The sequence below is a fragment of the Pterocles gutturalis genome, unplaced genomic scaffold (genome assembly GCF_000699245.1).
Source record: "Pterocles gutturalis isolate BGI_N339 unplaced genomic scaffold, ASM69924v1 scaffold377, whole genome shotgun sequence".
NCBI lineage: Eukaryota > Metazoa > Chordata > Aves > Pterocliformes > Pteroclidae > Pterocles > Pterocles gutturalis.
This window is the reverse complement of record NW_010109813.1, coordinates 111,900-126,119: the sequence shown is the minus strand read 5'-3', so window position 1 is coordinate 126,119 and position 14,220 is coordinate 111,900. Positions and strand designations below refer to the sequence as shown.

General features: G+C 37.4%; 1 protein-coding gene across 1 annotated transcript in view; it reads right to left on the bottom strand.

The window, feature by feature from the left end:
- The window catches only part of EXOC2 (exocyst complex component 2), a 117,671-nt gene that overhangs the window by 5,521 nt on the left and 97,930 nt on the right, over nucleotides 1-14,220 (bottom strand). The window contains exons 23-24 of the mRNA XM_010073076.1: nucleotides 4,395-4,450; nucleotides 1,112-1,234 (exon numbers count right to left, since the gene is read on the bottom strand). Coding sequence (XP_010071378.1) covers nucleotides 1,112-1,234; nucleotides 4,395-4,450 — 179 coding nt within the window. The remainder of the gene's footprint in view (nucleotides 1-1,111; nucleotides 1,235-4,394; nucleotides 4,451-14,220) is intronic.

Genomic DNA, 14,220 nt, shown 5'->3' with positions numbered 1-14,220 from the left:
GAGTGTCACATTCTCAAGTACTACAGCCTAAATAAACATGGTGGAAGGGTAAACCCTGCAAAACTGTGGGTCATGGGGTGTGGGAACACAGATTCAGGCTTCTCTTCATCAATAGGCATTTTTTTATCAATCTAACCAGGCTCAGATCCCTCCTACACTGCTGCTGTCTGCCAGACAGGATTTTCTATGTTCAGAGGAACAGAAAATGGCCATGAGTGACAAATTTACAGAAGGGGGAGAAAATCCTTTCAGCTATGGGTTTAGGCAGCAAGTTCACACAGTGAGTTCTCTAGTCAAACAAAAATGATATACAGGTAGCTTTGTTGCTATTCATTGATTTAGTTTTAAATAGGCAATCTTATCTGGTTGTAATCTTCCTACATTAATTCTCTGTATAATGCAATTATTACCGGCAATTGGAAAATAAGGCTTGTAATTCAATAATTATTTTCCCATCATAATGCAAGAATGCTGTAATGTAAAACAAAAATTGTGAGTTTGCTCTTCTTGCCTGTTACTAGCCATAGCAATCACTGACTCAAAGACATTTTTCTTTAAAATAATTTTTTCTTCGAGTCCTTTAAAACCTATCCAATAGTAACTGCAACTACCAATCCAGATGTAAGTAAACAAGGGAGTGTAAGAGTATCTATTCTACCCATGCTGCAACAAAGTGCTGATGTAAAAATAGTATAACAGCCCAGGGACTAGTTTTGCAAAGACTTGCAAAATTCTACCACATCATATTTTCAAGATTTGTAAATCTCAAAATATCACAAAATTGTTTTTTCTTTTAAAATAATTTTTGAAGACAGGCCAAAGACAGTATTTAATGTAATTTCAACAGATACCATTATGATGCTTTTTATCTCATAGGATGTAGGTAACTCATGCACTTAGATGCAAAGACAACACTAACGTATAATCAAACCCAAGAACCAGTATCCCAAAGGGTATTAATCCATAAATCTGAAATAGGTTGTACACTAATCCTTTTTATCTCCTTGCATTCACTGCTACAATATATCCAACAAATACTCAGATTATACCTCTCTCTGTTATTCTCAGTTTTCTATATTCAGATGTTTGACAGTACGAAGTATTCAGCTACCTGTAAAGCTCCATTTTTGCTGAAGGATGAAACACACTGCATCAGTCGACTCAGTTCTTCAGAGACTGCTTCTACAACCCTTGACATTACCCGAGGAACTAAGTCTTTGGAAATGGTAAACACCTGATTTTTATGAAAGAAGAATCATGAGCACAATACCTATGTTAATAGAAATACTTTCTACAGTAACATTTCAGTAAACAGCATTCAACATATTGATTGAAAGGACCATTTCATGTTTATCAATGGGCAAAAAATTTCAAAGCAACTGGAATACAAAGGACTTCTTTTGATGCTTGCCCTGCGCTTTGACCAATCAACTCTGTCAACAGCAATGTTAGCTATATGCTATGTGATAATGACAACTTTCTTGCAAAGCCTAAAACCAGCTAGACTTAAAAATATGTGCTCTTGGCTGATGGATGCAGGTAATCAGGGGGTAACACATAGACTGCTGTTTTGCAGATATCACCTTTAATTCAGAGTTGTGTGACTGACTGTCCCAATTACACATTCAGACACTTTTTACTCACATATTTTGCTATTTCTTCTAGAATCCGTCACATTTGACCACTGTCAAATTGCTAATGTCTTTATGCTCTGTGGCAGAGACAAGTCTTTGAAAGGGTTTGAGAGTATGGTGGTGTAACGGATTTTCATTTAGATTCTTCCACCACTGCCCTTTACTAGTTCCCTGGCAAAAACATGACGTGTTACTGTTTTTTCCATGCATCAAGACCATCTTTTTAACAGCTTATTTGTAAAACTTTTAAAAGCTGTACTCAGATCCTCCATTTGAGGTTCAGAATAGTAACTGCAACACAACAGCAGCACAAAATTAAACATTAGATCTATGCCTGAAGGAAAGCGTGAAGAAACCAATCTTCCTTAAAGGGAGCTATAAGGAAGCGAGAAATTGTTGGTGAATTAAAAAAAAAAAAAAAAGTATTATTTTTCTACACAGAATTAGGAAAAATGCAAGCCAAGAGGTTGGAATTTAGGAGGAAGTGAGATGATAGGTTAGACAGACCAAACTTGTGTCAAGACTTAAAGGTGATGATAAAGCGGCACAAGGCTGGGGGGAGAAGATGACACAAGGAACTGAAGATGATGGGACTAGAGTGGTCCAAGAAGGAAAATGAACTGCACAGAGTTTTTAAACACTTCCCTCTTCCCCCCCCCGGCCCTGATTTCTCCTTTAAAATGATCTAAAAAAAATCAAGCAGTTAAATTATTTTTTCTAGAATACCTTTTCTTTATGTGAAATTTAGATTTCACGTCTGACAAGGAAATGTAGTAATTGACAGAAGATATTAATACACGTGTGTACAAGTAAAAGGGGGAGGTGGGGGAGAATGCAAGATTCTTACACAGTTTTCAGTGATTTAAGTAATGAATTATGTATCAGGGATCCCATAGAGCTGACCATTCCAAAAGGCAGGTCTGTACCATAGGATAAGTACACTAGCCACATATATATGTCAGCCATCAGCTGTTATCATTGCTAATTCAAACACACAGCCTGTTTTAACCCAGAAAAGCTAAGTCAGTGACATACTTAGCTGTATGTTAAGAAAAAAAAAAAAAGGGTAATGATTTGGGAAGGGGTCATCTTATTCAGCAGCAAATATTGTGAGCAATTCAACACAAACATACCAGGAACACACCCAAAAATCTTCTACTGAGAAGAGCATATCTGTGCCCACAACAAGCATTCTTGAAGTTACTATGCAGAATCCAGGAAAAAAATTTCTCAGCAATGGTGAATCATCACAAATTTGCAACAAGAAGCCCTTATTTTGATTTCAGTTAAATTTGAATTCAAAAGTAGAGAAAGAATTTGTTTTCCACTTCAGTCTATGCTCGTTGTTCAGCTGATGGTTAATTTTCGCTGTTTCAAACTACAGAAACTTGCAGCCCTGCTAACTACACTTAAATCTGACCCAGCTTACAGAATTTCGCTAGAAAATAGTGGAAATTGGAGTTTCATCTTGACACACATTTTCATATTTCTGTTATACTTCACATCTAGAAATTTATGAGACAACACTATTTAGGCCAAAATCAGTATCGGTCTCAATGAAGTCAGCAAGGCAATGTACCTTTCTGCAGCAGCATTTTAATGAGTATGCATGTTTATAGGATTAGCTCAATAAGTCACCAATGCCTTTGAATTCTTTAAAGCAAGATTTCTCATTTTCATTTTTTATGAATTTCCACTACACTGAAAAACATCATTAAAAATCAGTATCATGTTGGTATAGATTTTTGGTGTTGCTTATTCCCTCATTTGGAAGCATTTGGTAAAATCAGAAATGCTTCTGTGAAAAATGCTATAATACCAAAATGGAATCAAAAATACTGCAAGTGATATTTAATGTATCTGAAAATATTTTAATTTATATGACTTCTTGTAATTCAAGGAGGAATAAAATAAACAAAAACCTCAACTGAATCTCATCAGATTTGATGTCAGATCGACAAGGTGGAGAAGCTGTACTTGTGGTATTCTGAAATGTAAGAGTGATATTACTACCAATGCTTGTAGCAGGAGCAACAGTAACCTAGTAACACTCTTGATGATTAGAAGAAAAGAGTATGTAGAACAGAGGCTGTAATTTAAAGGACTACAGAAAATTCCTGCATATTATCACAAAAGGCCCAATAACTGCAGCTCTGCAAGCATATTAATAATAATATTTTAATTTTGATATGAACTCCCTATCATGAGCCAGTACCTACCTAAGTATTTCAAACACAATTTGTGCTGTACAGAGACTACAAAACTTTCTGGTATTAGGCTTCCATTTTCCAAGGTGCAAGAATTACATTTATTGCCTTTTCACTCCGAGTGGCATATGTTGAAAATTTCTTCCAAAGCAAAGCACAACTCATTTTCATGTGTTGTGGAAAATAACGTTAATCAGAGAAAGTGAGCACCATATCTGTCTATATATCTCTCTATATATTTTTAATCTGCATGAAAAGGGAAGAATTGAGCTTTAGACTTTGGCTTTCCTTTTCATCAGATAGTGGAAACAAAAAGGTGTAATGGAATGTTAGTGAGGATAAATAGGAACCGCTCATCTCCTTCTGCCCTCAAAAAAGTTAGCAGTTGTATACTTGGTTGGCTAAACCTAACCCAAAGCACTTACATCTATAATGAACACACTTCAACATAGGTACAATTTTCAGGGGTGATGAAAGACAGGATTTACCACACAAAGTACACTGAAATTATTGATATGAACGTAAGCATGAAACAATCTGAAGTTTTTCTCACCTCTGCATGCACAGCAATGATATTCACTAGTGCTTCTTTCAAATAGTTTCTGACACCTGAAACAAAACAAACAGGGTAATTAATTACTTTCATTCTGTTGCTTCAAAGCCATCATATTCTACTGTTCAATACTCTACTTTTTCTTTTCATTCTTTCACTAGCACTGCTGCAATCAGAGGCAGAAAGAGAAAGTTCCATAGCCACACCACTACTCTATTTCCTTTTTCAAACCAAATGGAGAAAGGCACATTTCCTTACACCAAAAGGTTAAAAAAGCCAGCAGGTTCCTGTTTCAGTATTCTTCTTCTCTGGCAACCTCATTTCACCAACTTCGCAATTTAATAAAAACCTAGCATTATTAAAAAATAAATTCTAGATGTCTTGCATACATCATACATACCATGGCACAGAACATGAACTACAGCTGAGTAAGTTCTACAGAAACAGAGAAGACAAGGGGTTTTGTTCGTACAACAGTCTTCAAGAAGATCTTGCTACTTTATCAGCTTCTCTGACTGTAAATTATTATTATAGATAGAAATAGCAAGAACTCTCATTTCTCTGAAAGTGGTTCAGAAGATATTACTCATGGCAGTTTATGGGAGATGTCATGCCTTACCAGAAATTTCCTCTTGGGGAGGGTGGAGAAGTCAAATAAGTATTTTATTTACCAAGCATATGAAATGTTTGTCAGTTTATACTAAAAAGGAAATTCTAAACAGAAGGATATCCAGCAGGGTAGGCTTTAATTAGGACAGGCTCTTAGTCCCTTACGCTGCTGTAACTCTGGAGTAACTTCCCAGACCTGGACTCCACTTGTGTAAGATGTAAAACAGGCAAAAATCTAAAATCGCCCCATTTGCTTTTCTGGGCACTTTACTTTGTAGGCAAAGGCAAATTAGAAAGCATTTAACTCATTAAAGTATGCATAAATATTGGAAGCGCACACAAAGTAATAAGAGAGGGTTATGGATCCACATGACCTCAACATCTGACTTCAATTATTCTAGCATGAATCAGAGAAAGCACAATGACCCCATCACTTCCTTTGTTATATTCAATCGATAGTAAAAGATCAGTATCGTGGACAAAGACTGGTGAGACCATGAAGCTCAGAGATCACAATGTGATTAATGCTGCTGTTACAAAAATTTCAGTCATCCTTCAATCAGTTCATCTTACTTGCTCCACCCTTCCTCAGATAACACCAACGTGGCAACTTAATCTTGCTACAAAAAATAGCTTTAAAAGGAGTTACCGGAGATAATGAGTTATTCTATGGGAGAATAGAGAAGTGTCTCACAACTGCCATCTCAGTTGTGCTCCTTTTTTTAACCATTGGTCCCACAACTTGCCTCAAGACCTAAAAAGCAGACACTTGTTCTTCTTACTTAGACAATTATGGACAAGAGTCGGACTAAAGGACGACAGGACCCCCGTGCATGAGGTACAAACACTTCCATTGCCTGGGTCGACACTGAGGGATGTCATGCAGCCTGGAGTTTAGATCGGAGAGCGCTTCCCAGAGGCATCACAGGTCTCCTCTTGGAAGCCAGGGTACTTCGGGGAAAGCGGAAGGAGAGATGTTGAACAGTGACTCTTGTTCCAACGTGCAGTCAGGACGTAGCTGAGCTCTGCACCTAGGCCTGTGTATCGAGACAATCTGTGTTCCAAAAGTTCATGGCGAAGAGGCCAGCATCAAAGATTTTACTGCTCTTGCTAAAAGCAGTTTGGTTTCTGAACATACAAAATAATTAAGACCTTTTCAGAAAGAATGTTCTGTTTTCACTGTGGAAAAGATGCAAATAACTGAAAAAGTTAATGAGAAATACAAGCCTTTCTCCACATATTCCAAAACATCTAATGCCTTTTCTCGCTATCTTTATTCTTTTCCTTGAAAAATCTCAGTCACTCCTTCCATTTAAACTAAACCAATGACAAGTCAAACAGCATAGTATACTAGGTTACAAGCTTATAATTTCTTCTTATCTTAGTGATTTTTCACAACAAGGAAGGGAGGGATGGAGGAACAGAGCAACACCATAAATTTAATGAAACTGACTTTTTTTTCCTCCTCCCCTGTAACCTGCAAACCAAAGTAAGAATGCTACACATCACTACTTGAACCACACCAAAAGATTGCAGGTATATGTGGAAATGCAACACCCCCTTCCTTTTTCCTCTTCTACTGTTTTCCTTCTACATCACTGTGCCCCACTTTAAATCCTTTGCAGACTTCATATCACAGAAGACAAAATTTGTATCACGTTCAACAAGAAAATACGACTTGACCAGGCACCAAACGGTGGTATGCAAGCGACATCAAGAGGTACAGAGCAAACCTGGGAGCTGGTTTGCAGTTAACCTTAGGGTGCAAAATGTTGATTTTGGTCTGCAAACCTATTTGATATTCATCTTTTGGCTGCCTACCAGCCTCATCTTGTGATGGTAGGATCTTTCATGTGGAAACTCTGTATTTTTAATTTTGCACAAATGCTGTGCAAGATTTAAGACTTTGACGGTCTCCCTTCTCCGCCACAGTATGTTCAATCAAATGTCAATCAAAATTTCACTTCGGCACTAAGGAGCGTTTCTTTGCCCTGATTGTTCTCTAATGAAGCATCTCACTCAAACCCCGGTACAACTGGGGAGCCATAATGAAAGTGCAGGGAGGGGGCTGCTGTGTCAAACAGAGAGGGCACGTGCGTGTCCTGCAAAGAGGAGGCCAGCCAGCTGAGATGGGAAGAAGTCTCATGAAGGAGGCAAGTGAAAAGCTAGAATGCATGGAGACCAAAGTGTGTGGGTTGTAAGAGGGTGATGTTTCTAAGGAAGAATCCTTATTCCCCACCCATCCCACATTGCTAGCCCATCCCAGCTGTAAGGTAAAATTGTTAACTTAAACCTCAGTGAAAGGGCATAAGCAGACATATTTTATCTTGCATCCTTGTACCACGCACAAGGACAAAGGGGTGACCTGAGACCTTAAAGGAGATTATTTCGTGCAATCCCAGTAGCACTGCTTAGGTGTTCCTGACCTTTCATAGCAAGTCCAGTCCTGCCATGACCACAGGATCAGGGGGCTCAGCAGAAGATCAAGTATTCCCTCCGTTTCTTAGACAGGTTGTGCAATTTAAGAGTAGATAATTCATCACAAACCGTGCAAAGCTATGCAGTTTACAGACAGGCCATGTACATGAAACTGTAGTTGCCTTAATTGCAGCATCTTGTAATCTAAAAGACCTTGTCTTGGTAAGCTAAACAAACCAAAAATGGAAAGAAGATGCAATTGCACTCAAAAAATGCCAGTAAGTGGAAGCAGACAGGGAGAGAAGGGAGAACTAGCTAAGCTGAAGAACAATACTGGCACGAGAAAGAAAGGTACAAATGAATTGACCATCTGTAAACATAGGCTGGAAATTAAAAGTAACTGTGTAACAGGTTTGCTCTCACTATGCTATTAAATATGCAGTGTTGCAACAGCCACTGCCGCCAAGGAGTCCATATCCTATCATTAATAGAGCATAAGAAAAAAGGGTATTTCCCCCCAGCCCTTCTTTCTTTCTTTCTTATTTGTGAAGGATTTTAATTTTTGCATGTGGAGACAAAGCCAAACATATCTGAATGTCAGGACCTGCAGGCATAGTTAATAACTATACTATATTTTGAAAAATTACAATTAAAAAATATCCAATTTCTGATTTATATCACTGCACTGTTTGTGGTAGGCTTTGTTGAAGCAAAGTATTACTTTTCTGGAGTATGATTCACTGGAAATACAAGCAGTGGCATCCAACTGTGAATTTGTTGTGAAATTCGTTTCAAAATGAAAAAATTCTGTCTAGAATAGAATTTTTGTGCAGCTTTCTCTACGACTGTTCAGCAGCCCACGCAATTACAGTTTTTGGGACACCATGCTGCCAGTCCTTTTATACAGCACTGAAAGCTAATGCACCATATAACTGTAGGTTGCAACTATTAGGCTAATCAAGTGAAACATAACATTCTTAAGTCTAAAATGCTCTTATTTAGCATATTGAAGCACAAATACAATGCCTTTCCATAGCTTCTGACAGAAACGTGTTTAAGAAAGTCTCAACAAGCCCTTCCAATTTCTCTCAGGAAAATGTTATTATTCTGTTACAGCATAAATGCATTCCACTCCCACTCTATTCTTAAGACCGAAGACTTTGACTTGCTGGAATTCTACCTGCCACTAACAAAGCCCCGGTACTGCTCTAAAGAAAAATGGATGGGAAGACTTAAGACATAAAAATGAAGGACAGTTTCAGCCATCAACTATCACAATGGCTGATAGAAACTTTAAAATAGCACATTCCAGTTTTGGGCCCTCCACTGTACTTTTTACTGGTGAAACATCTAGGAAGATTATCCATTAATCTCCCATTTACATAATCTCTCTTTTTTTTTTTTTTAAATAAATTAAATCTGTCAGAAAGTCTACATTTACAAGCATTTTTAATAATATTATAAAGCTGTAGCAAGGATGACTGTGTGAACTATGGGAAAAGCAGAAGGGAAAAAGATTTGTGGTTCTGAGAAGTAACAGAAACTAAACTTCTAGCTTGCCAATGCAGGAGTCATTCTGGAGATCTTCAGATGGTGTAGTGCTAGCAGTTGTCCCACATGTAGTTCTCAGAGCTATGTCTCCCCCAAGTACTTAGATGACAACATTCTACTACGAAACCCCCAAAGTGACTGAATGAGCATGCAAGAGATAGAACTGCAATACCATATGCGTAATTTTAAGACATGAAGCTACAAAAACTTGCATGCACAAATAGAGCAAAAGTTGCACATGTGGTAAAACTGAACCACGATGCTGCTTCTGTGCCAGAAGCCAACATAGGTCTTCAAATGCTCCCAGTCTTTCTAGAGTAAATTGATAGAGAGAGGGGATATGAGTGTCAAACAGTTTTACATCTTCTGCAGACTCAAGAGTTCAAAGAATGAACTGAAGTTCAGCTAGGACAACTGAAACACACAGGAAATTTAACCCAGGCAGCTTGGGTTCAACATACTTTAACTCTTGTGATATTGGAACCTCATTTGAGACGGGAGTTAACCTTGCTGCTCCCTTTTGCTGAACAAGCCTTTCAGCTTGCCTATTGTGCAACGAGGGGAAGATAAAAGCACATAACCGTTAAGAAAAAAATAGGTGGTATCAGTAGGTACTGCTGCTCATCAGCAATAAACCACACCAGACATGAGGATGAGAGGCTATGAAGGGCCAAAAGAAAAAAAGTTCTGAGGCAAATTCACAGTGAAATAAAAGTCAGGCAGGAATATTAAAAGCTGCTGCTCTTCTGTGGAGGAGTTAGAAAAGCCGTCTGCAGGAAGTTCTACAGCTTGACAGTTGTCACTCAATTCTGGCTTTTTTTTTTTTAAATTTTTTTTTTTTTTAAAAAGCAAAGAAAGAGAAGGATTCACCAAAGAAGAATGAATGGTTCTTTGTACGCTGACCAAGCTACCAGCCCTGTTTCAAGACTGAGCTGACTGGCTTATTAGAAACCTAAGCTCTGAGGGACTGGAACAGAAATGAGCCTTGGGTAGGCACAGAGCCACCAATTTAGGAAACAACAGAGAGCATTCTGGCCTCTGTAGGAGGCCAGTACTTGCATGGGCAAGCAACTGCTGCTGGTGGCAGCAATTTTTCTTCGCGCCTCTGAAAAGAGAGCACTAAATTTGTTGGCCTTGAGGCTTGAACATGACTTGGTAGAGCTATCAAAATTGATGCCTGGAAGTCTGAAATTTCAAATTTTAAACACATCCAATTGTATGGAGTATTTTTACAATTTATTGTTCTGTTTGGTGAGTTATGCCAGTAGCAGTCAATCAGTCTGAAAACTTTTTTTTGCCTCATTACTTTTTAATAAAAACTTTCCTCAAAAATAACAACAAACAGAATCTGATGATCCAAAGAGATAAATATTTTCATACTTAGCTGCACAGCACCAATACTTGACTATTCCTGGACATTTAATTTGCTTATGCTGATAGAGAATTTAGGAATAACAACCCATAAAGGAGGATAAATGGAAAATATTATTATTTCATCTGCTCTGTTCTAAGGAAGGCACCTGCTTTTTAAATTATTTCATATATATTCTTTACAATTACATTACACTCTATTGCCAGACTTATCTGAATCAATATTGGAAATGTTCACCTCCAAGTTTCAGATACATGGTACCAAACTTTACAGCGAGTCACACACAAAGTGTTTTAAACTGTATGTCAGTTAAACTCCTGCAGCTCTTCTCTAAGAAGCTTTTATTCTGCTATATGAAACTGCTGGAAAAAAACCACACACATCTACTGCAAGTCGTTAATCAGTGCTGTGTAGTGCACATTAAAAAAGAAACTAATGAATGGTATCCACAAAGCCATGCAACTTCTTTAAACAGTGTGATTTTAACTGTTAAGTTTCCTCCAGGTTCTGGCTGCGTTGCAGCTGAAGCAATAGCAATATTTAACAACTGCTTTAACTACAATTTCTCTAGCATGATTTCCAGTGTGGTCAGGACTTTTTTTCCCTCCATGAAACTCATGTTACAAAAGCAGAACTATGGGCTAACAGGATACTCAGTGGGATGGCAGCCTATTATTTGTAATTCTGCAGCTCTTGGAAAGGCAGACTGTGCTTGCAGTACACCAAGTGATCACCGTCCTGCCCCGTGCTGCCTGCTTGGGGATTTCAAGGTTAGATGGATGCCTCCTTACAAGCCAAGTTGCCCGTCTGCCCGACGCATACCGCACAATTTCACTTTTCAATCTAACCTAACCCATAACTTCCGACTAGAATCAAGTTATCTGTTTTTGAAAACTAAAAATACAAACATGTAAGACAAAATGGGTGGGAGGGGGAAGAGGCACTAAAAAGTGAAACATTGTCTGAGGTCTCATCAGGTCAGTAGAGTCGTCAGCATTGTCTGCATGCAGAAATTGCTAGAAGAATTAAAAAAAAGAAACAACTGTGCAGACATACCTTGGTAAACAAATTTTCATTTAAGAGATCTACAGAATAGCTCTAGGCTTCCCACACTTATGGATGACTGCAGGACACCTCCCAGAGCGTGATGAAGCTCTATCTATCAATCACCTTATCCCAAGAAATGAACAAGAGGCAGCACAGATTAAAAGTGAAAATTAAAAGGAAGGCCAAAATATTTTTATTTTCAGTAGGTAGCATTTCAAATAAACATGACGTATAATACACCTTACATGTAAAATATTTCAGAGACTCAGGCTACAAAACCATGAAGTATGCACAGAAAAAAATGTTTTATATTGTGTTGGTATTGTGAAGCTATTTGGAAGGAATTAATTTACCAACTCTTTCTGAGCACTTAACTTGGATTTTAAAAATATATATACAACTTGGAACTAGAATTAAGTGCCCAGGATGACCTGAAAGAAGAGGGTGGCATCAGCTACCTATGAGGACCAAAAGCATGCCTGAGGCTACACGACATATGTTTAAATCAAGGTGTTGTCCCCCAAAACTATTTAGAAATATAACATTTATAATCCAGGAAAATTTAATGTGACTGACAATCTGCTTAATTCAAATGTAGGAATTAACTGAAATAATTAAGATTCCATTATGAATGAAAACTTTATATTTTTCTAGAACAACAAACTGTATTTGCCTCATCAGAAAAATGCCCTACATTACTTAATGTTTTTGGAAAACAATTTTAAAAGCTAGTTGCTATCTGCAATTACTACAGTGAATGCAATACCTCATTTAGAAAAGTAGCGTTTTAATTTCCAAGAAGCCTATACCTTTCAAGATAGTCTCCTAACTGTGGAATAGACAGAAACCTAACTTGTTTGCAGGCATGAGCCTTTCATGAACTACAGCACTGGTACAGGAGTATGTCATGCTATTTTACTGAAGTGCCCCCACCCACACAGTGATATCATCTAACCTGACACCCCGCAGATGTTTTAAAAAAAATAAAGTAGACATGTGACTTGGAATTTCCCCATGGACATAACAAAGCAGCTCACCTCTACTCTTTACAACAGCATGTAGGTTTCTCCCTTCAAAGACAGTTGATAGGAAATCAGCTTCAAATACTGGTACTACCAGTGGCCTGTTTTCTAAATTAAGGTAGCTAGACAAGCCTGTTTGTTTCTTTCTAATTACTAAAAATGTATTTGCTGCCACACTTTGTTGTTTGCCCTGGATAAAAACATTTTTAGAAATCTTTTTGTAGGATGCTAAGAGAAGAACACATCTGGCAGTAGCTCTGAAAACAGAAGAACTCCATCAGGTCATAACCTTTACCACCACTTAAGCTGCTTTATTTATTTATTGTATTCCCTACTAATTTTGACAAATAAATAATTTTTAAGTTAACTTTTAAAAAGCTAATAATTAGTACCTGTCAAAAAACCAAATAATAAGCAGTGCAAAAGAATGGCTTTGATTTAGTTATTGCTTCTGCTTTGTCCAATGAAAGAAATAGGGACACCATCTCTTAGAGAATTAAATGGACATCATCATGTTCAGTAAATTCCTTATTTCACAGTGAGATCATAGAATCATAGAATGGTTTTGGTTGGAAGGGACCTTAAAGATCATGCAGAGATTTATGCAGTTTGATTAATAACACTATTTTTACTACCTCCAAACATAATTATATAGAGTTTAAAAAATATGTGCTTAATACGTTAACAAATAAATACAGCCTCATGCAAAAGAAAGGGTAAATTTGGAGGACAGTAATTATTGAAAACCAGTCTAGAACTGAAGATACTATTACAGCATGCACAGATTGTTACGGATTCATATGATACAACTGAACCACCTGAAATGTCATACAACTGCTCCAATGATTATTAAAGCAGAAAAGAACCCACTCACAGACAGTGACTCCAAAATGCTATTTGAATTTAATCAAGAACGTAAAATTTTTCTCTAGGTCACTGCCTGCTATGCTGGAAATATTTCCTCCTTTAAATGGAGATGGATTTCAAGGTACTGTACTTAGTGTTGTTTTGAGAGTACATTCAGAAGAAAATGTGAACGTGTAGGCAAACTGGAAACTCTCTGGAGAGATTACCCACTTATTTAACCACATTTCCTGTTTTTTAACCCATTTGTCCTAAGTCAGTCCTTAGACTACTGACAAAAATAGATATAAGTGTGCTATAAATAGCTCATTAGCAGGTCTTTCTTGGTAAAACTGAAAATGTTTTGATAAATCTATTGTTCTTACTAGCTCCATACTAATTAAACTGTGAATCAGATTAATGTTTCCCTGAAATTCTTCTCTGCATAGCTCATGGTAATTATAAATATACAGAGCTTTAGCAATCAGAGAAAAAGTCGTAAGAACTAATAGTGACCTAACAGATAGTTATCAGTAATACAAATTTAATGAAGATATTACTGGTATTCTATGTGGGAAAGTGCTTGTACAAAGCACAGTTCTGAAGCAGGAGAGGGCAGAGTCTGATCCCTGAGTCAGAACCCCGATAAATATGTTGAGATCTGAAGGCCAGAGTGCTACATCTTCGAATTAGTTGCCTTGCTCTTATTTTCAGCCATGTTGATGTAACACAGTGAATGTCACTTGAAGGACTTGACACAAGTAGCTAAAAACTACTTTCCAAAAACATTAAACATGAAGGTTTTAAAGACTTATGTTACTTGTAGTTTTTGAACTATTTTAATTCAAGCAATAGAAATTATGTTGCAATGTTCAAAGAACCTGAAAGCTTCTGTGTTTCCGCTAGCTTGGAGTAGCAAGAGCTTTAAGGACTGCCAATACTGCAATTAATATCTTTGTCTATG